The sequence below is a fragment of the Silurus meridionalis genome, chromosome 4 (genome assembly GCF_014805685.1).
Source record: "Silurus meridionalis isolate SWU-2019-XX chromosome 4, ASM1480568v1, whole genome shotgun sequence".
Lineage (NCBI taxonomy): Eukaryota > Metazoa > Chordata > Actinopteri > Siluriformes > Siluridae > Silurus > Silurus meridionalis.
The window spans coordinates 15,411,768-15,439,462 of record NC_060887.1 but is presented as its reverse complement, the minus strand read 5'-3'; the positions used below and the strand labels follow the sequence as shown (position 1 = coordinate 15,439,462).

General features: G+C 38.0%; 2 protein-coding genes across 4 annotated transcripts; both read left to right on the top strand.

Annotated features, from left to right (window-relative positions):
• Positions 1–696: 696 nt before the first annotated feature.
• Positions 697–11,536, top strand: LOC124384444 (transcription factor E2F3-like). The gene is made up of 7 exons (XM_046847293.1): positions 697–1,529; positions 3,782–3,893; positions 4,357–4,576; positions 5,816–5,974; positions 6,324–6,438; positions 6,572–6,713; positions 6,805–11,536. Exons 1-7 carry the CDS (start codon positions 1,275–1,277, stop codon positions 7,050–7,052), a joined length of 1,251 nt encoding a protein of 416 aa, XP_046703249.1. The 5' UTR covers positions 697–1,274; the 3' UTR covers positions 7,053–11,536.
• Positions 11,537–14,953: 3,417 nt separating this feature from the next.
• LOC124383893 lies at positions 14,954–25,410 on the top strand. 3 transcript variants are annotated; one of them, XM_046846251.1, is made up of 4 exons: positions 14,954–15,013; positions 15,554–15,619; positions 22,973–23,016; positions 23,172–25,410. In XM_046846251.1, exons 3-4 carry the CDS (start codon positions 22,991–22,993, stop codon positions 24,646–24,648), a joined length of 1,503 nt encoding a protein of 500 aa, XP_046702207.1. In that variant the 5' UTR covers positions 14,954–15,013; positions 15,554–15,619; positions 22,973–22,990; the 3' UTR covers positions 24,649–25,410. The 3 variants fall into 3 exon arrangements, with proteins under 3 accessions (XP_046702207.1, XP_046702208.1, XP_046702209.1); XM_046846252.1 differs by lacking the exon at positions 14,954–15,013 and adding an exon at positions 15,379–15,446; XM_046846253.1 differs by lacking the exons at positions 14,954–15,013; positions 15,554–15,619 and having other exon boundaries at positions 22,548–23,016.
• Positions 25,411–27,695: the final 2,285 nt, after the last annotated feature.

The following is a 27,695-nucleotide window of genomic DNA, read 5'->3' as shown; positions in this document are numbered from 1 at the left end:
ATATAATTATTATAATAACATTGACATTTATAGCATTTAAGAGACGCCCTGATACAGAGCGACCTAAAAATATCTCATTTATACACCTGAGATGTTGAGAGTTAAGCCCAGAGACAGCATCTTGGTATTACTGGGATTTGCAGTCACAAATTTTGGTCATTCCAACATCTTAAACACTAGGGCCCAAGTGGCCAAAAAGTCTCACTTCCCTAATAACAAATAACATAATATTTCTTATTGTTATTATATTAATTTAATACAATGTACCACCGAAGATTGTGTTTACCAATAATTAAATTTGTGTGTATAAAATCTTTACAAAAGTAAAGATTATCTATATACTTCTACATAATCTTATATTATTATATATCTGATGCCTGATGCTTTCTTTCTACTTCCTTCTAAATCTTACATCTGTGTGTGGATTTATTTTATTATTGTCATAAAGCAGAGAACAAAAATATAGGACATCTATTTACCTCTGTACATTTACAAAGAGTTAATTGTAGGGTGTAATTTTTGATAATTATTTTACTTTGTTTATCTATCTATCTATCTATCTATCTATCTATCTATCTATCTATCTATCTATCTATCTATCTATCTATCTATCTATCATAATCTTTTTTTTTAAACGTCATAAATCTGAGCAGGCTTTTCCTGTTGTGTTACATGAACGAGTTCCTTTCAAAAACAAAACAAAAGAACCAACAACATTTCATTTATTTCCACATTAATACCCCGTGTTTATCTTTCTTCCGCCTCACTTGGATGACGTCACCGCACACGTGCTGCGCGTGGCCCCGATCAGCGGTTTGCACACATATGGCGCGCACGCCCCGACTGATGGGGGTGTGTGGCTTTGTGTCCACGTGACCAATCGTGTGCGACATGCAAATTGGGTTTGAAGTGTTCCGCGGGAAATCTGAGTTTCGCGCGAGCGCCTTTCGCGCTCTCACCCGTGTCCCCCCTCATTCATTGTCAGCTTCCTGGAGCCATTTTTTCCCTCCAGCGAGCGGCGCAGCGGCAGCGGTGCTCGGCGCTAACTTTTTAAATCCGAGCCATCTGCGTGTTTATGACACTAATATCACCCGAAACTTGACCGCATCGACACTTAAGGGTCTAATCTTTCCTGCGAGACCAATATTTATGGCGTAAACGCGTCACTTTGGTGTAAAAAACGCGGCTCAAAGTGAGGTCAGAGAGGAGAGAAAAAGAGAGAGGCAGAAAAGCGACACACACACACACACACACACGAGCCGCGTCGAGAGACGATGAGAAGAGCGATCTCATCCTCGGCCCCGGAGAGTGTGATCATCACCGGGGTTAGCGGCTCCTCGCCGGACGAGAACGCGGTCCTGACGGCCCTGGGCTCCAACACACACACAACCACCTACATCCACATCATCACCCCGCCGCCGCCGTGCCTCTCACACACTCCCGCCGTGTGTGTGTCCGAGTCTCCGGCCGCGAGCCTGTACACCACCCCGACCGCTAGCGGACAGAGACCTGCGCTGGGACGGCCTCCGGTAAACAACCGCAAACTACCCGCAAATATCACCACCACCATCACACCTTTAATTACCCCTGCAGCGGGGCTAAAGCTAACTAGCTTTCACTCAAGTGCAAGTTTGGACATGCACCAAAATCCGGACTGCACCATTACATACACTGCGTTTATCATCACTTCCGTCATTCCTTCTCTAATAGTTCGTTTGTAGTTATTAGCATCTATTTAGTAGCCATGGAAACGCAGCTAGGACTAAACAAGAAGTAGGTACTGAGGGGAAAAACACATTAATTAGTAAAACTGACAGGAAGTCAGCAAATGGTTCGTCTAACGATTTTCTTGGGGGGAAAAAGAAACTAATGAACTCTGAACTGATGCATGGAGAGGGAGGTGTTTATAAAGCAGCTCGATACAGAGCAGAAATATCGGATCACGATTACTGGAGCTGATCCACTGCTCCACAAAGCTGTCATGTTTGTTACATGCTAACTGTGGAAGTACTTGATGACGTAGAACGGGAAGTGGCTTGTGTGTTTCGGGGGATCATGTAAAATGACATCATCTAATTCATCTAACTTTGAACCTATGGATAAGAAATGATGTAAATAAGGTAAAGGTTAGACTGTACAGAAATAAAGCGAAACAATCCTCAATGCCCTTGTTTGCTCAAAATGTGTATTTTCTTGTGTCCATTGAGTATCTGTCTAAACAGGAAGTAGATTGAAAAAGGAGTGATGTAGGAGTTGTTCATACACAGTAATAATGTATATGATGGACAGTTTGATGTGGCTACAGAAGGGTTTATTTACATGTATTAATGTCGTCTATCTTTAAAACTAAAGTTTAGCGTCTAGCGTCTAGAAAAAAGTGCTAGTATTGACATGCACGAAATTTTACATTGCATTGCTACCGATTATATTTTTCACCATAACTTTCCAAAATGCTTCAATATACTTGCTATTATTTCTGTGCAATTAAGATATTTATTTAGTAGCTATATGGGAAATAAGCTCATTCTGAGCAGGTTTGCTCAACAACAAAAACAATGTCAATGAAAATATTTCATTTTTGCAGGAACTGAAAAGAAAGTCTGATCAGCTTCCCTACTGCGTCTCAATACCGATCTAAATATTGTATCGCGGTTGTTTCGATTGTTCTCATAAGGTGGGCGTATTTTCGGAAAACACGTTATGCTGCAGTGCAACGCTAAAGTTAATCGTTTGAATGTGAAACTAAACAGGAAGTAGTCTGCAGAAAAGGAGGATGTAGGAAGACCTCAAAGTCTTATATACACTAACTTTATATTCCTCTACCACAATTGTAGCAATAAGTCATAACTTCAACGTCGGGTTTGATTTGGAACAAAATGTTGTACATCGCAACTTGACATTTATCAGAAGATTAGAAAAATATATAAAAAAAACAAAATCGCTTTTAAAATAGCACTTCCCACCAAACAATAAATATAAATTGAAGCAGTACACATGTACTGTTGTACTGTAATGTACTGTTTATTTGATTAGATTGCTAACTAATTATTCATTAATAATATTATGGCCCTTCACAGTGGCTCTGTAGAGTCGGTAGTAGAGCATGATTTTAAAACTGGCGATAAATACAAGGATTTAGATCGTGGAAGATTTTAAGCAGCTTTTCCGGAGAGACCAGAATCCCACACTGCGGTACTGTGCGTGATTTAATAGATAAATACGAGAATAATGAGTTTCATTAAACAAATATTTTTCCATACCAACTACGTAGGGACTTTTTGAACGCACTCTTTATGCATTTTAATAAAACATTTTTTCAGTTCTGAAAGAAATGATCTAAACAAACTAACTTTTTGCCATAACCTTATCAAAACTTTTTTTTTTTTTACTTTAATCTCAGAATCTGTAAACATATTTTGTAATTCTGTATCTATTGCACATAACTTTCTCGCATTTTTATCGGAAACAGCAACTTTTTCTCATAATTGAAATATCTACAAACTTTACAAATCTTCTCGTCTGTATTGGTGAGAGGTGGGAGCTGATAGGGAGTTTGTGCACCAGCTCTGCGGAAATTTGCTTAATATTTGCAAAAAAATTGTCTGGTACACTGATGAATATGCAAAGAAGTTTGAACTGAATTTCACACAGGGACATTCGTCTTTCCCAGGTAGACTTCTACAGGTTTCCCCTATACTTTGGATTTATCTTACAATACCTGATTTGTGACCGCAACATATCCCCCATTCTTACCTGCTTGTCTTGTGAATGCAATCCACAGGCGAAAAGGCGTTTGGCTCTCGATGACTCGGACCACTTGTACACAACTGAAGTAGCAAAAACCCCCAAGACCCAAAATGGCGGCCCACTAGCTGTACTAAAGGGCAACAAAAGTAAGAACCAACTGAATTCTAGCTGGAGTACTACTCAATGTCACTACAACTATTGTTTTTACTTTGAATTGATTATCAAAGAACTACAACTTGTACTTTTTTCCTATTTTTTGTAGACATTTAAGGTAAAAATTGAGTACATATATTTTGGTCACTACTCATGTAGTAGATACGGTTTCCATTTTTGTATCTGTAGGTTTGTACAGGCTGATGCGGTCGAACGAAAGGTGTTTCTCTTAGCCAGTATTAAAGTGTTAATAAACGATCATCGCTTGTATTTTTTTATATAACAAAATAAGGATTCATTGTTGCCTTTGCGAACCGTCTGCTTACACCACTAACGTAGCTACTATGCGAACTAGTAAGGTGTATAAAGTTATTCATACGTAATATAAAGTTGTTGATTTAAAATGTTTCTACTTGAACTTGTTCTTTTTGCTAATCCTTCTGACAACTCACGTAGCACCAAAGTCTCCACCTGAGAAGACCCGCTACGACACATCGCTGGGTCTCCTGACTAAGAAGTTTGTGCAATTGTTGGGCCAGTCATCAGATGGTGTGGTGGATCTGAACCAGGCTGCCGAAGCTCTCAACGTCCAGAAGCGGCGTCTCTACGACATCACCAACGTGCTGGAGGGGGTGCACCTCATCAAGAAGAAATCCAAAAACAACATACAATGGATGTATGTAGAACAGAGCTGAGACAGATATTTATATTCAATTGCAGGTCTAAATGGATTGTGAGCAAAAATAATCGATTTCAGACTAAACCTCCAGCCATTTATTACTCTGATAACTTATTAAATGCTGATAATGACCTATTTGAGATAAAGCATCACATACTGCTGTGCACCCATTGCATACAGACATGATTACCACACTTCCTGTCTGTAAACAGGAAATGAATGTACATTGCTGTGATATTTTTTTTCAAAGTCTGTGTTTGCTAATTTGGTTTTAAGAATTGTCACTGATTCACAGTGTTGCAAATTTTCCAGTCAGATTCAAGAACCAGGAGAGGATGAATATAGAAGAGAAATATATTTATTATATGCACAAAAGGAAGTAAAATGAAATTATGGTCTGATCATTGAGGAAGGAAAATATTCCACAGTGGTATTAAAGGACCGTTTCAAAATGATCAAGCTGGTGAAAATGAAAGTAAAAATGTAATTTATTAATAAATAATGCATCTATTTAGCTCTCCATCTTGATTTTGAAATTGGCCATTAGCTAGTCCAAATCTCTCTACTGTAAATATTGCAGTTAAATCGTGTATACACAAGTGAGCATAAAGATTTTGTCCACCTGATGGCCACATGGCTTCAAAACAACTTTGCCTTTGCCTGAGATATCGACTACACAAAACTCTCCCAAATTGTTAGTATCTGATACTTCAAGTGCTGTAAGTTGAAAGATGGAGCCCCAATTTATCTGACTTGCGTTCAAGCACATTTAGCAGATTCCTTATCATCCTGGTACAGTTACTTTCCCATGTTAACACTGCACATGTATCTGAGCGTACACAACACATTATAAGACGAGTTGTTCTCTTTGCTTTGCTCCAGTGATGCACTGTGTTGGCACATTTTTCCTGTAACTTAAACAGTTCTGTGACACAGTAGCTCTTCTGTTGTTTTGGACCAGTTTAAAGCCTGATTTACTCAACCAGTAGAAAGATATATTTACTTGTAGAGACTCCATCGCACTTCTGTAAGTCATCCTGGATAAGAGCATCTGCCCAATGCTGTAAATATATTTTATAATCTTTGGCAGACCCTGACATGTACCATTATAATATTATTTGTGTCATTTGTGAGCGTTAGTCATTTGTTTGTGGTCAAAGTTTTGGGCATGGTGTGGATGAACCCGGCCTATTAACATGCCAACCATGCCTCTATTTCTGTGTGTGGTTTTGTTAGGGGCTGTAACCTTTCCGAGGTTGGTGGAGTACTGACCCATAAACAGACTTTGAGCAGCGAAGTGGCTCAGCTGGTGCAGGAGGAGCGCAGACTCGATGAGTTGATCCAAAGATGCACACAAGAAGTAAAGCAGATGACCGCATCAACACAAAGTCAAAAATATCCTTTCTTCATGTTTGTGCATCATCAGTCATGTTCTCTTCTAGGATGTGTGTTTAGCTTTTCTGGCTTTGCTTTGTAAAATACAGAGTGTGTTGTAGATAATATGATTTTCTGGGAAACGTGGGAGGGAATCGGTATAGGGAGCACCGTCTTGATACCAGGTAAACTTGCTTATGATTGGTTTAGGGAAAACATAGGTTATCTTGGCGAAGGAAAATTTGGAACAGAAAGGCTTGGTATCTCTGGAAGTGTTGTAAAGGTGAAACCCCTTGCATTAATATGGCCTCAAATGTGTTCTTATTGCATTCACTAAAGTATTAGATTGTGGTTCTTTAACCTTCCCCACGTTTGCGTATGTAACATATCAAGACCTTCGGCGGGACAATAATCTGAAAGATCAGACCGTCATTGTCATTCAAGCACCATCTGAGACCAAGTTGGAGGTGCCTGATCCACAAGAGGTCAGTCATCATCAGTTTGGTGCATGTCATCTTCACTCTCAAACTAAGTGGATTATTTCAAATACATTTTCTCTTTGTTATTTATGATTTTTTTTTATTTTGATTATTGCTGTAACTCATATTTACTCTACAGGGCTTGCAAGTTCACCTCACCAGTACTAAAGGACCTATTGATGTCTTCTTGTGTCCTGATGAGAATACCCCTGACAGTCCAGTAAAGAATGAGAAATCATGTTTGAAGGGAAACCCCTCTCCTTTTATGAAAGTGTCAGACGGTGGGTTTGCTGTAAAGGTTTTCTCTATTTAAGTAGTATCAACTCTACGGTGTAGATGTTTTACGTGCTCCAATTTCTTTCCCACCTACAGATTGCAACTCCAGTTGCTCAGGCCCAGCGGTAACAGTCACCAGCCTCTCACCTATTACATCCCCGTACACCAGCCTGCTCCAACAAACTGAGGACCAGAACCCCTACGCTGAACCGCCTTTCATCAGCCTGGGCTCACCACCGCTTAGTGATGACTACCTCATGAGCCTAGGAGAAAGCGAGGGCATTTCTGATCTCTTTGATGACCTTGATCGCCTCCCCAATCTGGATGATCTTCTATGCAGCTGATTGGAGCCATGCAGACTCCTGCTTTGAGGGTGCAAACTTGTAAAATGTAAGAAATCTTTAACTTCCTGTGCATCCTGTTTGAAATGATGCTTGGAGAAGGTCTACCCTCTTTCAGCCTGGAGTTTCCTGTGAGACTCTACTAAAGGAGCCAGGTGTTACTCAAATACGTTTTCCTCGAATCAAGTAAGTGCGTGCCCCCTGTAATGTGCAAGTAACATTACGTTTAAGATTTACATTAAGGACCTCGGAATTAGCCATGTAACTCATGCGGGGTGGATCTCCGCTATCTTCCTGGTGGACCCTGGTCTTTTATAGTTGCCTCAGACTCTTCATCTTGGATCAAAGTAATTTCGAGAGGAATGGCAATTTGAATTGGAGATTTGTTTTTACACTCACTTGAGCAACCTGGATGCCTCTGCTAAGGTCCTCCATCTTCCAACTTACAGATGCCTTGTGCTGGGAGTTGGTGAGCAACTCCCCTTACTTCTTTTTCTTTTCATTGGCATTTCAGAGCTTCTCTCCATCGTCTGTGCCAATAACATTGGCTTTGGATCGTTCCTAGATCGTTCCTTCTGATCTTTAGTCCTCAATCTGCACATATTAAATTAATCATGTGCAGATTTAAGAATCATCATTGTTGCATTTCTGCCTGTTTGGAATTGAGCATGAACTTCTGGTAAAGATCCTGATGAACTGATGATGAAGTTCTGTGTAGAATTACACAGCAACACCCTGCTGTCTATTTTTTTTCCCCCATAAAGACTGGGTTCAAGCAGATGTGCTTCGTAAGCTGCTCTTTATTGCGTTCATTGCTGCTGCAGATTTCTTCCACTCCTTGTGTGAGAAATCACTTCATCACTGCTTTGAAACTGTAATGATGAAATATAGTTTTGTTCAAATTAACTTCTTTTAGCCTTGATCCAAAGGTCTCTATCGGCAAAAGGGCAAATTCACAACATGATTTATTTCATGAAAGGTTGAGCTCTCTGACAGGATCTCCAAATTACTTGAGATCAGATGGATTTGAGGAATTTTATTTCAATTTTGGAAGTGCACTTTAGAACTGCCTGACTTGGATGTTTGTTTACCAAGCTGTCATCATATCAAAAATAAATATATATATTTTTTTTCTTTCTTTTTTTTTTTTTTTTTAGAATACTGATGTGTTCATTAGATCTCATGAGCTTCAGCGCTTAAAATTTAATGGATTTTTTTTCTACACAGAAAGGCCCATGTCCTTGCCTTGTAAGTCATATATTTACATGTGGTACTGTACAATTAAATTTTAAAGGAACGGTTCACATTTATAGATTTCCCTGTATCACTGATCATTAGCCAAGATATATCTGGTGTCTAAAGTTTTATTTCTCAAGTTTTAGTATAATAGCTACTGTTAACATTTTGTTTATTTTTTATTTTATTTTATTTTTTAAATGTTTGCATAACCTACAAAAAGGAGAACCAAGTGCAAACTTAAAAGAACATCTCCAAATTTCTGACTAGTCCTAGAATGAGATTTGCAAACAGAAAAAAAATGAAAGATGAAAAGAAAAATTAAGTTTCCAAAAATGAGTTGTGTAATTGAATAAAGCCCATATTTGTGGCTAGGCATGTTTTAAAGACAGAAGTTTTATTGCATATGTACATAATACAAAATCCCTATTATAATGAGTAATATTGGGTGAATTAAAATGCTCTTTTTTTTCTGGAAACAGACCAGAAATAAGGGTTAAAAAACTTTAGTGTGCGGTCTGACACTTGCATTTGTTTTAAAATGGGTAACGCAAAGGCTTAACCTAATTATAATAATTATAGTAACTAATTATAATAAAAATATTTCAGATCAATTATCATTGCCCAATCAGGGCAGGAAAATGATTCCTTTAGGCTAAATTTATTAGGTAATAAACTAACTACAGCCAAACTTATATAATAATTATATAAAATATTTTGTGGTTCTATTTCCTCACAGAACTGCTACTGTTCTTTATTTGTATTTTTTGTACATACTAATTAATGTGATGGTGATGTCTGTACATCATTTTTTACAGAAGTATGTTTGTAATAAGGCATCAATGCTTGGTTTAAAACCGACTTTAATTAATTTAATATTATGAGATTTGACCTTTAGTTTGTTGGAGGAAAAAACAAACAAAACTGTTCACAAAAGTCACTGTTCCTCATGTGTCTTTTATAGCGCAGCATGGGTTCAGATTCAGTGTGTTACTTAAAGCCATTGCTGTAGTAGTGCCTTCACCAGCAGCTATGCAGAGATCCAGAGATCAAACTTTTACCTTTAGTGCTGGCCGTACCCCACAGGAAATATTTGTTTTCGGAAATATAAAAAACACATAATTATATAACCCCTGACTAGTTTTCTGTGTCGGTGTGTGCACCCGGTGATTTGTAAATACTTAAATGAACGCTATTTATAATACAAGCACTGCTTATGACCTTGCTAAATGATCTCAATAACTTTTTCGCTGGTCAGTTGCAGGATTGTACCTGTGTTACTAGATGACCACTAATTCGACTACAATTAATCTTTTTTCATATTTTCCCAAAAACTCATTCAGGAATCAGTTCCTTGCAATTCAGTAGGTTTAGTTGTGCAATTCCTATACACTGCTAGCAATGAAGATAATTAAACTGCTGCAATAAGGTGTGAAATAATAGATCCCCATGTTACATTACACAATTCCAAGACTTGTATTATTACCATAATACTCTCAGTGGATTTGGGTCAGAATTAATAGCTAAGGTGTGAGGTAATGTTTCGCTGTAAATGTTCAAATCAGACTTAAATTTTCAGCATTGGGACTTTAAAACAAAAAATACGCTTAAAACACGCTTCATTGTCAGTTTCCTGCGTGCAATGGAGTCGTGGCTAGAACTTGCGTTAACAATTCTGGGGCAATGATTTTATTTCTTACTGTTAGGATTAACATTAGTAAAAGAAATTTCCACCTAAAGACCTGTCCGTATGTGTTCTTCATTAAGAAGTAATGCAACCAGTAGAGCATCGGAATTGTGGAATGAACAGATAATTACATTGTGAAAAACACTTTGCTGTCATGTACAGACTGACAAGAAAAACCTCTCTTCTGGTTCACAAGATCTCAATCTTTACTCAGAAATTAGTTCTAAAAGTCAAGAGTATATGATGGTTTTCAAACAGATACATGGTACTTTACCGTTCTTACCTGGTTGAGGTGATAAGATCTTCATTAGTTTTAGGCAGTTTACTCCAGTTTCTGTCTGGAGTCTAGTCCTCATCTCTTCAATTTGGTTTTTATCACCAGCAACCATTACACTGAGGTTCTATATATGAATCAGGTTTCTTAAAGCGTATATTCCAGTTCATTATCTGTTTGCTTAAGAGATATGGAAAGAATCTTAAAGGCATTGCCTGTTATTAAATCTTTTTTTTTTTTTTTTCTTTTAAAAATCTGTTCATTTGAAATGATAAACACCAAGATTGGGAGACTCTGCTGAACTTAAGAGAATCCTCAGGGTATTAGATTAGCAAAAAATATTGTTCCCCTTTAAAAAAATATATACTTTCTCATGTTCATGTCTGTGTGTAAAGTAATGCCAATATGTTAGATATGTTAGCCTTTTTTCTTTTTTGTTTCTGCCATGAAGGATTCCCTTTTTTTTTTTTTTTTTTTTTTTTTTTAAAAGAAAAAAATAAGTAAAAAAAAAAACATTCGAATTCGAAATTCGATTTTCATGCTTTTTGATTATTTTTTTTCATATAAAGATAAAGTTGGTCTATATTGGGGGAAATGTGTAACAGTCAATTAATAAAAGTGAATTAGTAAAACAAGGTTGGCATTTAATGCATATTATTATAACGGATAATGTATTTAAATTCTAAAAACTGGCCAACTGTTTTAGTAGCAAATCTGTTTGAGTGACAGAGCATTGTTCTCTCTCTCTCTCTCTCTCTCTCTTTCTCTCTTCTTCTCTTCATTTACTTATTGAATTACAAGATTAAGAAGTTATGTAAAAAGCATGAAATCTACCCTAGGTGATTGAGAACCTTTCCAATATTTATTTACTATAAATTAATTACCAAATATTAATATTTAACCTATCAACTTTGAATATGTTGCTCATTTCCCCTCCCTCCATATTTGTGTTCTGTGTTTCTCTAATTGCATATCTTTACTCTGGCCATAGTTTCCCTGTGCGAAAACTGAATGTGTGAGTAAGAAGAGCTTCATGTTTTTGATCCTGATTATATCTGTTTTGTATTTTTAGCATGAAAGTGGCTGTGTGTAACTGTAATACGGTTTTTAAGGATGGTGTGTTTTGATAAGCTTTCACAATATGATGTCATTATCAGCTTTGATAAAAAGAAAAAAATGTAAATAAATGTCTTAAATACAGCCTCTGTTGTGGCACGATGAAACAGTGTATTTTGTTCTGTTCTGAAAATACACCAGATGATAAATAAAAGCAATAAGACTCATTCCTCATTTGGTTTCATTGCACATTTAATGCACACATTGTGAACACAAATGAACTAAATATATAACCATGTCTTTTAGAGAACAGAGAATGATGAGTATTGAGTAGTGAATTGGAAATCACAACCACTATCACTAATATTCCAACATGCAGGATATTTTATAACTCTATCAGGAAATTTAATGTCAAGTCGATTGAGACTCCTACTGAATTTGATAAAGTCTGGGAAATTATGGTATTTTTTAGTATATTCTAGTGCTGTTAGGTGTGGACCTGGTGTGGTTCTGCAGCTGCAGGTGGAACAGTCCACACTGCATTCTATTGCCCATATAAAGGGTCAAATCATTTGACACTATAGGGACTCTTGTACACACTTTATAAACACATTACTACCCTACTACACATACATATTGAGCTTGTAAGTCACTCCTCTGATGTGAAGAGGGATGAGGTTCACAGGCCACATCATATCTGGTGGCTGTAGCAAACAACAGCAGTTCCGCTGTTTAGACCAGGGGGCTTGATAGAGGCATGGGGCAGTGACACTCTGATGCACAATGTGTCGCACATTGCCTATGATATTAATAGAAACCAAACATATTAGGCTGTTATATTAAGACAATTAGATCTATTTTGTTGTAAATGCATCATTGTATATTTCCATACATTTTTGAACATTAACTTTAAGTATAATATAACATTTATGCAATAAGTATAATATTTTGTAAATTAAATATTTTATCTTTGATTTTTTTACCTATGTTTTTTTTCTAACAAATTATTTGTGATTCAAAAATAAGTAGCGGAACCCCTGTAGTACCGCCGCGGACCCCCTAGGGGTCGCGTATTCCCGTGTGAAGACCCACTCTTAAGAAGGAAAACAAGTTGGATTCTTTCCATTCTGTGTTTTGGAATAAGAGGAAAAAAAGAAGAAAGTCGATTGGAACACTGACCTGGTCCATATACTATTTGATAACATCAGTTTTCTAATGACAATCGTTTGTCTTGGGTATGACCATTAGAGGCTGCAATGCAGTTAAAAAAACCTCTTGTAATAATGTTACTAGCTGACCAGTAATTCTGAAAAATAAATTAAAAAAACGGATTCTGAACATTAATGAATATGCAGTGATCAAATATCAATTTGATCAAATGCATGCTTTATAAGCATAAGAGGCTTCTTTAAAAATAATAGTAAATAAACATAGTAATGTGCCCAAACTTTCAACCAGTACTGTATATACTCAAAAATGTAATAAAAAAAAAATCTGTATTAAGCTCGTCATTTTAGGACCAAGCAAAATGTTTAAATTTAAGTTTGTATACAATACAGTTTAAATAAATTTCCCAAAATTTAAAATTAATTTTCAAATTCTGTAAATTCCCATACATTCCTGGTAAATTTCTAACTTGGAATATTTCCTAAAATTCCCCAAAGTTCCCATGGAAAGTTTCTGGAAATGTACTGGAATTTTTCTGCCCTTTTGCAACCCTACTATCTATTGCATCCTGAGCCTGTGTGCCAAAGATCTCTTTAGGTACTAACAACAGGTTTTGACAAAACTGTCTTCAGTTTACAAGCTGTAACAAAGCAAGGAAATCTATCTATCTATCTATCTATCTATCTATCTATCTATCTATCTATCTATCTATCTATCTATCTATCTATCTATCTATCTATCTATCTATCTATCTACCTATCTACCTATCTATCTATCTTGACCTGTTTCTATTTAAAGTTTGCGTACTCTCCATGTGCACTAGTAACTCCATCTTTCCATCTTTACACCACAGTTAATACATGAACATTAAGGGATATTCTTGACCTGACTCTGCATGATTGTATGTATTTTGCCACATAATTGGCTAGAGAACTGCATAAATGAAATGTTCCTAATAAAGTGGAGTGTATATACAATAAAATATAAAGCATGTTTGTGTAGACTGTAAAATGTTAAGAAACCTGCAAGTCAATTGCTAATTGTAAATAAAAAAAAATTGTAAACTCCATCCTTACTGTCCACATTAGGAAAAATATATAACAAACCAACAGGAACATTTTAAAAACACACACAGAATGTATTGATATCAGATCTGCTAATTTCTTTTCTTGTTTTCAAAAATTGAAAATACATTTGGAAATGCTAGAAAAATAGCTTTTCCCAGTAGCTAAACTGCGTTGGAGTCAATTTTGATTTATTTATATGTCACACGCTGAGTATATGCATGAGATCTATAAAAAATAATGCTTGCATGACATTGCATCCATCTGAATCCCTGCACTGATGTATAACTTAACCAGCTGCAGTGTGAAAAGTATTATAAAAACATGAACATGGCATCTACCATACATTCTAACTGTATTAGTCTATTCATATTTAGTTATTAATGGATGCAATTTACAAAGTGGCAGTAAGATATTCAAATTTTATTAGTCATTCTTAGGTAACTGCAGTAGACCATTGTACATCGCTGTTCTGTGCCCCTCTGCACACAGGAAGTGTGTCTAGCAGCAGGATGTGAATTTACAGATGCACATGAGAATGTGCCTGCTGTGGTTAAAAACATGTCTAAACACACAGCATCGTCGCCTGCTTTTGCTGTGATCTTCATCTTTGCAAATGCAACCTAGTGGTCTTGGGGACTGCAGTTTTCATAGAAGGATAGTGATATAAAGTATAGCCTTTTTAAATAAAAGAAGAGAGAGAACATCTTTAAAGAAAAAAAACATCTTTGAAGAAAAGGTGACACTTCATATTAGATCTTACTGTGTTGATTAATGCTTTGCCAGAAAATCTGAAGCACAATAGTATAGCATTTATTTTGCTGTAACAGTTTCCTTGTATTGGAATCTAAAGACCCAAATCTGTTCCAGCATGACACTGTCTCTGTGCAAAAAATAAACACCATGAACAAGTGGTCTGTTAAGGTCGGAGATGAAGAACCTGAATGTCCTTGATTCTGGCACATTTGAAGTTGTGAGACCTAAATGCCACCATGTAGACAGTGTTGTATGTAGCCATTGATGTTATGTTCTATAAAAACCTTTGTTAACTTTAGATAAATTGTTTGTTAAGATGTGTGACTGTTGTAAAAGTGTAGTTTGCAAAAATAGTGCAATGCCAGATGCATGTAAGTTAAAATTACCTGCTGCCCTGCATGTTGAAATCATACCCTGTGTTCCAAAGACTAGTCTAGTGGCATGTGATTTTCTGTTCCTGCTACAACGGTGTAACAAAAATGCTCATTGTTTTTAATGTGTTTCTCGGTGTTTACTGATAAATTATTGGCAAATTATTGGTTTTGGAAACTGAAAAAATGTATTGAGTTGTTCCTACAGAGGATGACAAACCACTACTCCGGAAATTCTCAGCAGAGATCTGTTCTGATTTTCTGTAAATGATGTAACGCCCACAGTTAGGAAACTGCTATATACACAAGCAGCTTTTTAACTTGAATCTTTTCTTTTTGTACAGATATATAAGGTAGGTGAGTTTTTTTCAATCTGGCTTTAAATAAATGCAATGCTGCTGTACAATATTTTGCTTTTCTTTATCAAATTTATTTAGGATTTACATGATGATTTACAGGATAGTTATGATGATACATTTAATTTGCTGTTTTGGCATAATATTAAAGTTTTTATAGACAAAAAGAATATATAAGAATATACAGCAAAATTGTGACTCACAAATTAATAGAGTTGTTCCAAATTATTATTCACATTCTGATTTAACAATGTTTGCATAAATATACGTCATTATTCAACATAAACTCTCCAAAAATATAAAGATAAATTCTCAGTTCCTTCTCTAATTCTCTCTAATTATTGATCCTGTATTTGCTCAAGGAACAATTTTGAGATGAAGTGGATAAAGACATCAGCAATGCCATCAATGTTTATTGTTCAACTTTTTGGTATACATCAGTACATATTCATCAGTTGTTGAATTAAGATTTAGTAATTGCTGTTGGTGATTTATTGTATGTTGTTGTCATTTGGGAATTAATGTGTTTTCCCCTAGATATTGAAAAAGAAACTGAATTATTTTCTGGATACCAGACAGCAGCAACACGATACGTCTGTACAGTACAGGGTAAGGTATGTCTGTATTCTCCTATTCTCCTCTATATAAATGCAAAGAGGAACTAGAATGAAATTTTATATATATATATATATATATATATATATATATATATATATATATATATATATATATATATATATATATAATTATTATTTTTATTATTATTACGGTTAGGGGAAAGAAATGCAAAACATAAAATTGCTTGTCATCTTAACTATTTATTATTTATTTTTATTATTAATAAAATTTGTAAACATCAAGAGTTTACATTTTTTAAAGCAATACACTTTTATTTTTTTCATTTACATTTGCACAAATTATATTCCTGTAAATAAAATAAAATAAATGGAGAAATTTAATTCAATATTTTATATTTGTTAGACCCATTTGGTTAATACAGATGTCTATGTAAGTGCATGTGTTTTACATTTATTTTCTAAAGATATGATCTTCTTAACTGTTTTACGTATTTTAGCACAATTTAAAAAATTCCTTCCATCCTTTATTTATTCATTTCCTCGATATGTGGAATTGTCAGGATTTTGTCCTTTTATGTCCTTTTAGCTGGACATAAAACTCTAAAGATTCCATAGCACTAGCGTTAGTCGCTAGTCACTTCCTATGGATTCTTTAGCGTTTTTATAAAAGCGCACTGAGATCTGGCTCCGCCACACCTTTACTACTCAGGTCAACCCTTTACAATATCATTCGTGCTCCAGCATAACACTGAGCCCTGGGATGAACTGGAACACTACTCAGGTCGACCCCTTACATTATCATTCGCGCTTTCTTCCCGTGAGGGACTACATCAAGCTCTCTCAGCACATCCAGTTTTGTGCTGGGTTTTGCTTAACTGTTCATCGTGCGGGCCATCATTGGATTCCACCACTGAAAGCGAGACCAGTCATACAGGATCGTGCTGAGCGACATCGCGAAACCCGATATAGTGTCCGCGTCAAGGCGCGTTATTCCTTTTTTTACCAATCAGGTATTAAATAACACGGTAGGGAATTAGTGGCATCAAGCCTTTGAAGGGCGAACTAACTTGAATATAGAGGACAAGGATGAGGACGACAGTGGTCCCTTCCCGGCCCAACAGTGCACTCTTCACAAGCCGCGCCCGTGAAGCTGACCCTCGCAAGCTGACACCGAAACCACTTCTTTCAGCCAGCTCGACAGATCCAAGAGGGAGACCGGTGGGTGCGAGGAGTGCAAGACCAACTCTCAGCAGGCATCATGCTGGCCAGTGTCTGAGATCGGACGGCTAAGGACCATGGGAAAAGCATTCGTTTGTGGCCATGGCAGCTAGAAACCGTCCGCCCCACCCCGAGTATTGAAAGAAGAATGTTCCCCTATCCTCCTCTCTCCGCCTGCAAAGAGAAGGAGGAGGGAACATAGTCTCACCACTGGAGGAAGTGCTTGCTCTTACAGCAGAGCCCAGCGTGTCGATGGTCGTGACTTGTTTAACCTGCGACCAAAAAGGAACAAAAGTATACAGGGGTCCTCTTTTTGCGCACCTTCTCAACTGGTGCGCATGCGCCGCCCAACCAGGGGTGTTAGGCACAATTTAGGATCAAAAGGGCGATCAGAGTTGTGCAAGAAGAGGAAAGCTATCAGGGCTTTTACTCCCAGTACTTTGTGGTCCCGAAGAGAGGAAGCACATCTCTTTGTCCGATCTGAGACCTACGTGTGTTAAACAAGCACCTAAGGAAATACTCATTCAAAATGTTGACACACAAAGTGCTATGTCGGTCATTTGCAGTGCGCGGAATATCTAGGGCTCAGTATAGATTCCCTCTCCTAACGAGTCACGCTGACAAAGAGGAAAATTGCATCTTTCATACAATGTCTCTCCCGTTTTGAGACTGGGACTATGGTCCCGTTCAGAGTGTGCTTACGGATGCTGGGTTTATTGACCTCGGTAATTTTTGTAGTACATTTGGGACTTCTCATGATGAAAGATTTTTAGCATTGGGTTAAGCGTCTGCGGTTGTGTCCCCGGCGACATCTCAGTTGACCGGTCAGAGTAACGAATGCGTGCGTCATAACGCTCCATCAATGGGGAAACCCCTCGACTTTTCGGTCAGGGATTCCCTTGGGGGTGGTGTCGTCGAGAGTTACTATGACGATGGACGCGTCCCTAGTGGGCAGGGGAGCGACCCTAATGGGCAGAGCTTTGAATGATGTTTGGCCTCCAGCTACTTGAAGCTGGTGGCAATGTTTTTAGGGCTGAAACATTTTCATCCCCACCCAGACAGGATAGCTCTCTGGCTTGGCCCATTAAAGGTGGAACTTGAGTGTGGCAGGTTTACCACCATCAGTTATACACACTATTCAAAGTGCCAGAGCCTCATCCACTTGCACACTTTATAACAATAAATGGCGAGTCTTTGAAGAGTGGTGTGGCCATAGAGACAATGTGACTATGGCCACACCACTCTTCAAAGACTCGCCATTTATTGTTCTTAACTTCTTTCAAAGTAGAGAAAGTTTTTCCTTTGTCCAGCAAATGGTATATCTAGCAGCTATTTTTGCATGTCATGTTGGGCTTGGCAACGAAACTGCAGGTTGGCACCCTTTAATAAGCTGTTTTATAAAAGTAGCACACCATAAGAGGCCTGTGTCTAGGCAGATAGTTCCATTGTGGGATCTGTCTATGGTCTTGGAGGACCTTTCTCAACACCCTTTCGAGCCATTGGATATCATAGGGTTGAAATTTCTCTCTCTTAAGATGGCGCTGCTTGTGGCTCTGGTGACAGCTAAGCGCATGAGCAAGCTGCAAGCCCTGTCTGTCATTCCATCCTGTTTACAGTTTGCCCCAGGTCTTTTGAAAGTTTTCTTTCTCACTTACCCGGCGTTTGTACCTGAAGTAATGGATTCTTCTTATAGATGTCCCATTGCAGAGCTTTTAGCTTTAGACCCTCCTCCATTCTCTTCTAGGGAGAAGAAGAAGTAGAATTCTTGTGTCCGGTGCGGGCTCTCCATACATATCTCAAGGGAACAGCAGGCTTCAGGGAGAATGACCAGCTGTTTGTGTCTTGGGCTGCTCCTCACAAGGGGAAGCCGTTGTTAAGACAGTGGCTGTCCCACTGGATTGTTGAGTCTATATCTCTAGCATATGAATTCAGGGGTCCTCAGGTGCCTGAGGGTCTAAGGCCCCACTCTACTATGAGGATGGCAACATCAATCATTGCTCTGTTCATTCAGAGTATTTGATGATTAAGTGCAGACCCTTTTATTTACAGAGGGAATTCTCAGCCATTGTTGTCCCCCACTTGGGTCAGTCTGATCACCTCTCTTTGTTCATGCTACCCAAATACACACCATTGATGAAACGGGTGAAATCAGCTATGAGGACAGTAAAAGTATGGCCAGAGGGGCCATTTCTTCTCTACAGCAAAAGTTTCAGGATACTGACTGGAACATGTTTGCCACACTGGACTCTCACACAGACACGGACATTTACACTTCATATGTTTTGGACCATATCAACACGTGCATTGACAATGTAACTACCGTCAAACACGTGAAATGCTTTTCTAATCAGAAGCCGTGGATAAGCTCTGACGTCCGTCTTCTGTTGAAAGCAAGAGATGCTGCCTTTAAATCTGGCAGTACAGAGGACTACAACAGAGCCAGGGCCAACCTGAAAAGAGGCATCAGGAAAGCAAAACTCACATTCAGACTCCAGATAGAAGAGAACTTCCACAACTCTGACCCCAGACGCATGTGGAAAGGCATCCAGACCATCACAGACTACAAACGCACAGCTCAAGCAACCAGCAGTGCCGTCCAACCGAAAGAACTTAATCGATTTTTTGCTCATTTTGACCAAAGCACAGGACATTCGACCTCAACCACAGACTCTTCTACAGCTTACAGCCCACTTTCACTCTCAACAACGGACTTCTATTCAGTGTGTACCAGAGTGGATGCACGCAGGGCAGCTGGCACAGATGGCATACTAGGACGTGTTCTCAGAGCATGCGCTGGACAACTGGCACAGGTTTTCACTGACATTTTCAACCTGTCATTGGCCCAAGCCACGGTTCCTACATGCCTGAAGACCACTACCATCATACCTGTGACTAAGCACTCAGCTGCCGAATGCCTGAATGACTTTCGCCCGGTTGCACTCACCCCTATCGCTATGAAGTGCTTTGAGAAACTGGTTCTGAATCACCTCACTGCGGGCCTACCACCTACACTGGACCCACACCAGTTTGCCTATCACCCGAACAGGTCAACAGAGGATGCAGTTTCCACGGCTCTTCATTCAGCCCCCACCCACCTGGATAAAAGCAACACCTACATCAGAATGCTGTTCATTGACTTTAGCTCTGCGTTCAATACAGTCCTCCCCACTGTACTGATCACTAAGCTCAGTGACCTGGGTATCTGCACCTCCACTTGCAGATGGATTCTGGACTTTCTCACCAACAGACCTCAATCTGTCAGGTTGGGCAACCAGGTATCCTCAACTCTCATTCTAAACACTGGCATCCCGCAGGGCTGTGTTCTGAGCCCACTACTCTATTTCCTGTTCACCCACGATTGTGCTCCTCTATAACTCCAACATCTTTATCAAGTATGCAGATGACACCACCGTGGTCGGCCTACAGGGAAGAGATCCGTAATCTGGCAGCATGGTGTGCCACCAACAACCTGACCCTCAACGCCATGAAGACCAAAGAGCTCATTGTGGACTTCCGGAAATCCAACAGCAGGAGACATCTACCAGTCAACATCAATGGAACTGAGGTAGAACGAGTCTCCAGATTTTAGTTTCCTGGGAGTTCACATCTCTGAGGATCTGACATGGCAGAAGAATAATTCAGCCCTGGTTAAAAAAAGCACAACAGCACCTGTACTTCTTGAGAAGTCTCAAGAAATCTCATCTGTCACCGTGGATTTTAAGGAATTTCTACCGCTGTATCATCGAGAGCATCCTGACCAACTCCATCACTATATGGTATGGAGGCTCTATTGTGTGTTTGAATGCAATGCCCTGCAAAGGGTGGTCAAAACTGCCCAACGCATCACTGGCACCAAACTACCTGCCATTGAACACCTTCACCACAGCAGATGTCTGCGCAGAGCTCACAACATTATCAAGGACTCTTCACATCCTGGTCATAAACTGTTTAACCTCCTTCCATCAAGAAGGAGATACAGGAACTTACGCACCAGAACTCGTCCATTTGGAAGACCCATTTGCGCCCAAGCTTTCTTTTCTCATGATGCCATTTATTTTGTTAAGTGCACCAGTCCCTTTTGCAGCAAAGCAGCCCCACAACATTATACTACCACCCCCATACTTGACAGTTGGGATGGTGTTCTATGGCTTCAAAGCTTTGCCCTTTTTCCTCCAAATATACCGTTTATCATTATGGCCGAACATTAAAATTTTTGTTTCGTCAGACCACAGGACATGTCTCCAGAAATTAAAATGTTTTCCTTCATGTGAAGTTGCAAAATGTAGTCTGGCTTTTTTATGGTGGTTTTGAAGTAATTGCTTTCTCCTCCCAGAGTAACCTTTCAGCTCATGGCGGTACAGTATTCGTTTCACTGTGGATATTGACACTTACCAGTCTTACCAGTTTCAGCCAGCAACTTCACAAGATCTTTTGCTGTTGTCCTGGGTTTGATTTGCACATTTCGCAACAAAAACATTACTCTCTGGGACTCAGAAACCGTCTCCTTCCTGAGCGGTATGATGGTTGTACATTCCCATGTTTTTTATACTTGAACGTGGGACCTTCAGATATCTGGAAATTGCACCTAAGGATGAGCCATACTTGTGGAGGTCAACAATTCTTTTTCTGATGTCTTGGTGGATTTCTCTTGATTTTCCCATGATGTCAAAGAAAGAGGCTCTGTGTTTGAGGTGTGCCTTTATATGCATCCACAGGTGTGCCACCAATTAACTCAAATGGAATCAATTAACCTATCAGATGCTTCTTAAGCTCAGAATGGAATCATCTGGAGTTTTTTTTTTGTTTAAAGGCAAAAGAAACTTAGTGTATGTATACTTCTGACTTTGATGAAAGTGATAATAAAAATACATACAAATTCTCCCTCGCTTGATTCTGATTTTTATTGATTATTTATTGATTTAAAACAGAAAAAGTTTACTCTGATTTAATGTATGACAGTAAAGAAATAAAAGTTTTTGTGTTTTTTTCTGAAGTGTATGTAAATATCTGGTTTTATCTGTGTATATATATATATATATATATATATATATATATATATATATATATATATATATATATATATATATACAAAACTTCTAAAATGCCATAATCTTGTAACCTTTCACTTCTGCACATTCCTCTTCAATGCCATAGGCTCAGGGCCATTTCTGTACTTCTTAACGATGTCCACACATCTCTGCACTGTCTTTATATTTATTTACTGTACATATGTTTACATATGTTTACATATTTATCACGGAGTTTTATGACACACGTCTGTCTTGACAGTCAGGTCGACCTGAGATCAGGCTCCGCCCCACCTTTACTACTCAGGTCGACCTGACTGTCAAGACAGACGTGGTGTCATAGGAGCTTCTGTAGTTGGTCACGCTCATAGTGAAACACCTCACTTTGTTATCAAAGAACCTGAAATTATGTTAATTAACCCATCATTTTTTTATACCTCTGGCATTGTTGTGTATGCTTTCAAGTTTAATAATAATTTTAAAATGCACTCATAGTAAGAGTTGGAGACTAAACAAACCTTCGATCTGCTCTGAATACATTCCTAAAGGGGAACTCATATTTTAATTTGCACCAAACAGAAAGCCATGTATGGTATGAATACGTGTACAATTAGACCCCTATTTTATATATATATATATATATATATATATATATATATATATATATATATATATATATATATATATGTTTATGTATTTATTATGTTTTTGATGGAGTCCTACTGTCATGAATTGCATCTGTAGCCAATCTGGTTGGTTCTTGAAGCTACCTCTGTAACTTACTGTCCCTGGGGCCTCACATAATATATAGAACTTCTAAAGTGTCTACTAAATTCTCCCAAGCAACCTTAAAGGCTTGTCTGGGTGAAATCTAGTTGCTCATTAAAGTAAAATAATTCACTTTTCTTTACCCCTGTGTTCAATACATGTGTCCTAAAGTCTAAGCCTGATCATCTCAAAATTGTTCACTTACCTTTAAGTAAAAGTAGCTTTTTGAGCAACAGTGTGTAATAGAAATGTTTAGAATTGTTACTGTATCAACACATTCATTAGTTGAAATACATATATTTTAAATTTTTCCTCAAATTGTATCTATTATTTATAGCTTAATCTTTTCTCTCTTTTAACATTTAGACACTGGTGCAACTGTTATGGAAAACGGTAATTCCCCTCATCGGTAAGGATTCATTTCATGGGACTATTTTGTTTTAATGTATAAATATCAGACAAGCATACAAAATGTCTTAAAAGTAAGATTAAAACAACACTACAATAAATAAACTCATAAAAATTAACTTTGAATTAATTCACTATATGTGGACATATTTTTAGGAGCTCCTTGGTGCAGGACAAGCATTTTAGATATAAAGAAAAGAGTCGCTCAATAAATGGATTCCTAACAAGATATATTCTAAACCCATGGACTCTTCTTGATGGTGAAAGACTGAAGAGAGTGGCATTTGGAGATAAAGATGCGAGCAAACCTCATAAAACCATAATAATGTTGGGAGAAACAGGAGTGGGGATGTCGACTATCATCAATGCCTTGTTGAACTACATGCTGGGTGTTGAAAGTGAAGATCGAATCTGGTTTGAAATCATTGAGACAGAAGAAAAACAAGCTGATTCACAGACAGTTAAGGTAACAGCGTATGACATCTTTACTGAGAGCAGCTCATTCTCTCTGACCATCATTGACACTCCTGGATTTCGAAAAACAGAAGGCAAAAAGGAGGATTTAAAAATTGCTGAAGGATTGCTTGAGTTATTTGGATGTAATGATTGGTATCATGAAATTGATGCAGTGTGCCTTGTGATGTCATCGAGCACTGTTCGACTCACTGAAAGACAACGTTACGTTTTTAATTCAATTCTCTCACTATTCAGCAATGATGTGAGGAAAAACTTTGTTGTGTTTATCACACATGCACCAACAGCATCTCCAAACTCCATTAAAGCCATTAAAGATGCCAAAATCCCATGTGCTCAGACTGATAATAAGGAGCCTGTACATTTCAGATTCGACAATTGTCACTGTGAAAACTTTTATGTCAAATGCAACAGTGAAGAGCAAATGGAACAACTATTCCAAGGTTACCAGGCAGCATGGGACCTGTTTAAAACAAGCATAGGGGACTTTTGGAGTTTTGTAAATACAGTGAAACCTGCAAGTTTCAAGAATGTTGAAAGAATGCTGACACATCGCAAGCAACTATTAGAACATTTTACTAATATAAGCAAACAAGTTCAGTCAATGCAACTTCAATATGATGAATTTGATGAATCCTACAATGAAAAGGTACCAATTGACCCATCATCAGGATCCAGCAAAGAGGCTACTTGCTGCAGTGTGTGTGAGTTTAATTGTCATTATCCAGGATGCTGGTGGGTCAAAGATCTTTCATGGTGTACTGTCATGTCAAAATATAAATGCACAAAATGTCCTGGAAAGTGTGACTATACTAAACATGTTAAAGAGGGGAAGATCTATGTGAGGAAAACAAGGAAGGTCAAGAAGACACTGAAAGATGTGAAAAAGAATTATGAAACAGAGTCTGAAGAGAATAAGAAACGTATAAAGCAACTAGAGGAAAAAATAGCAAAACAAGAAAAAGAAGTGTTCAGACAGGTGAATGAATGTCATAAGTGTTTACACTTTCTGCAGGAGATCGCCTTAAGCACTGATGCTCTGTCTACAGCTCAGGATCTAGACTCCCTGATTAAGGAAGCAAGAGAAACTGACTGTGAGGAATTAATAGAGAGACTTGAAGAACTGAAAAAAATCAACAAGCTCTCCTCAACACGCTAGTCACACATTTGAGTATACACACACAAATTATTCCAAAGCAGCAATGTTCCAAAACTGCTGTAGCTGAAAAAAACAGGACAGAAGACTAGATTTTCAGTCAGCCAGAACACCTTGTCATTATTTTACAGAAACAATAGATCATCTCAGGTATTTGTGTTTAAGAGAACATTTACACAACTTAATTGTTGACACAACACAACTTAAATCTAACAAATTGTGTGTTATATTACAAATTCTTTCTGTCTTTTAGTTGTTTATCTTTTTAGCTTGAACTTTTTATTTTCACAGGGAATGTCAGTTTGGTGAACCAACATTTGTGTAAAATTGTTTTGTAGGAAATAAAAGGCAGACACGTTGCAAAAATTAATTCTAGTGTATAAGTGTCAGTATAGTGATATTTTTAAATGAAAAAAAAACTGTTGAGTTTCAACAGATGTACAATATATAAACAGTTTGAATTCTAAAATACTTATTTCTTGTTTAATCGTATGCCACTTTTAATGTTATAAACAGGTTTGTTATTACTTGACCTGTGGGAATCAGTGATAAATAAGTTTTGCTGTTTTTTGTTGGTTATTGCTCATTTCATTATTGTTCTTCATAAGTATAATCTTTTTTAATGTTTCAGTTTTACACAGTTTTTTGGAATTTTGTTAATGATTCATTTTTACACTGATAGCACTCTTAGTCCATGACCTAGTGAACCAATATCAGTAAGTATGCAATGTAAATATATTTGTTGAAATAAAGAAACAAATCTACACTGGGCATCTGCTATATCTTGTACACTTTTCTGGCAACAAAATATAAAAATATAAAATATATATATATTTTTTATTTGTTTCTTTATTTAACTGGGACAATACACTAGACATTTTTGCACACAGGCAACATATGCCATGTACTGTACATATGGAATATAGCATGAAGCTAGTTTGCAGCCCTCGTCCCTGGTTAGGCTAAAGTCAAAACAAGCAAATGAAAAACCAAAATAAGGCAATCATCACAAAAAACTAAATGAGTAAAATAAATGAGTTTATACAAATAACTCTATACATATGTATATGATGTCTAAATAATTAACAATAGCACAATGACATACGCACATATTTAACATTATGCATAGTCACAAACATAACATATAAATCAACTTGCACAAAAAAAGGCAACGTAAACTTAACCAGCCAGATTAAGCCTATTCAACTCCATAATCACATTGCTGTAAAGATTTCATCCACTGTTTTAACATTGTTGAGAAAACTGTTGGTTTTAGGTGCAACTTTAGATTATCAGGCATAGTGTTCCATAGATGTGACCCTTTCAGTGAAAAGAATGATTGACCCACAGTAGTTCTACATCTTCAGACTCTACAGTTCCCCTGTAATGTGCTTTCTGATAATAAATTAAATTTATGAGAGAGAGAGAGAGAGAGAGAGAGAGAGAGAGAGAGAGAGAGAGAGAGAGAGAGACACAAATAAAAGTATTGTTCAATTAATCACGGTTAAAACAATTAAGTCCATGAAAAGCAATATTGATGGATAAAATGATCATGATTTGGTTCAGTGTTCAGACTGACCCAAATCATGTTCAGATTCTATTCTTCTTCTTTTTTCGGCTTCTCCTATTAGGGGTCGCCACAGCGGATCATCCATCTCCACAACCCCCTGTCCTGTACATCTGCCTCTGTCACACCAACTACCTGCATGTCTTCCTTCACCACATCCATAAACCTCCTCCTTGGTCTTCCTCTTTTCCTCCTTCATGGCAGCTCCATCCTCAGCATTCTTCTACCGATATACCCCATGTCCCTCCTCTGCACATGTCCAAACCATCTCAATCTTGCCTCCCTCACCTTGTCTCCAAAACGTCCTTTATGCGCTGTCCCTCCAATAAACTCATTTCTAACCCTTCAGCTCTGCTACCTCCAGCTCCGCCTCCTGTCTTTTACTCAATGCCACTGTCTCTAAACCATACAACATAGCAGGTCTCACCACAGTCCTATAAACTTACTCTTGCAGATACTCTTCTTTTACAAATCACTCCTGCCACTCACCTCCACCCACTCCACCCTGCCTGCACTATTTTCTTCACTTCTCTAACACACTCTCCATTACTTTGTACTGTTGACCCCAGGTACCTAAACTCCTCCACCTTCTGAACCTCTTCTCCCTGCAACCACACCACTCCACTGCCCTCCTTCTCATTCACACACATGTGCCTCCTGATCCTGTGTGCCAAAGAATGTGCTGTCTATTTATGCACATTGCAAAAGTGTCTATATTGCAGCTATGTTGACAATGCACTGCCAACAGCACTCTCTCAGCATTTTGCTGTGGTTATGGCAAGGTTGCATTATCTGCTGACATCCCTAACACTCTGGCCACTGGTCATTGGGACCTCATTAAATAAACTGTTCATCCTCCTGTCCAGAAAATGCAATTCAGCACTAGAAAACAGAAAATTGTTGGGGAAAATATAGTATTGCATAGAAAATTAAAGCTTGCTCCTCCTCGGCATGAAACCAAACTGTTGCTCACAGATAGTCACCTCTTCTCTCAGCCTGGCTTCCACTACTCTTTCCCATAACTTCATGGTGTGACTGATCAACTTTATTCCCCTGTAGTTACTGCAGGTCTGCACATCTCCCTTATTCTTAAAGATCGGTACCAGGACACTCCTTCTACATTCCTTAGGCATCTTCTCACCTTCCAAAATCTTTTTGAACAACCTGGTTAAAAACCTCCACTTCCATCTCTCCTAAACATCTCCATGCTTCTACTAGTATGTCATTTGGTCCAACTGACTTTCCACTCTTCATCCTCTTAATCGCTGCTCTCACTTCCTCCTTACTAATCCTATCCATGTCCTGCTTCACCATCTCCACACCATCCACCCTTCTCCCTCATTTTCCTCATTCATCAGCTGCTCAAAATACTCCCTCCATCTTCTCAACATACTTTCCTCACTAGTCAACACATTTCCATCTCCATCCTTTATTGCTCTAACTTGTAGCACATCCTTCCCAGCTCGGTTCCTCTGCCAGGCCA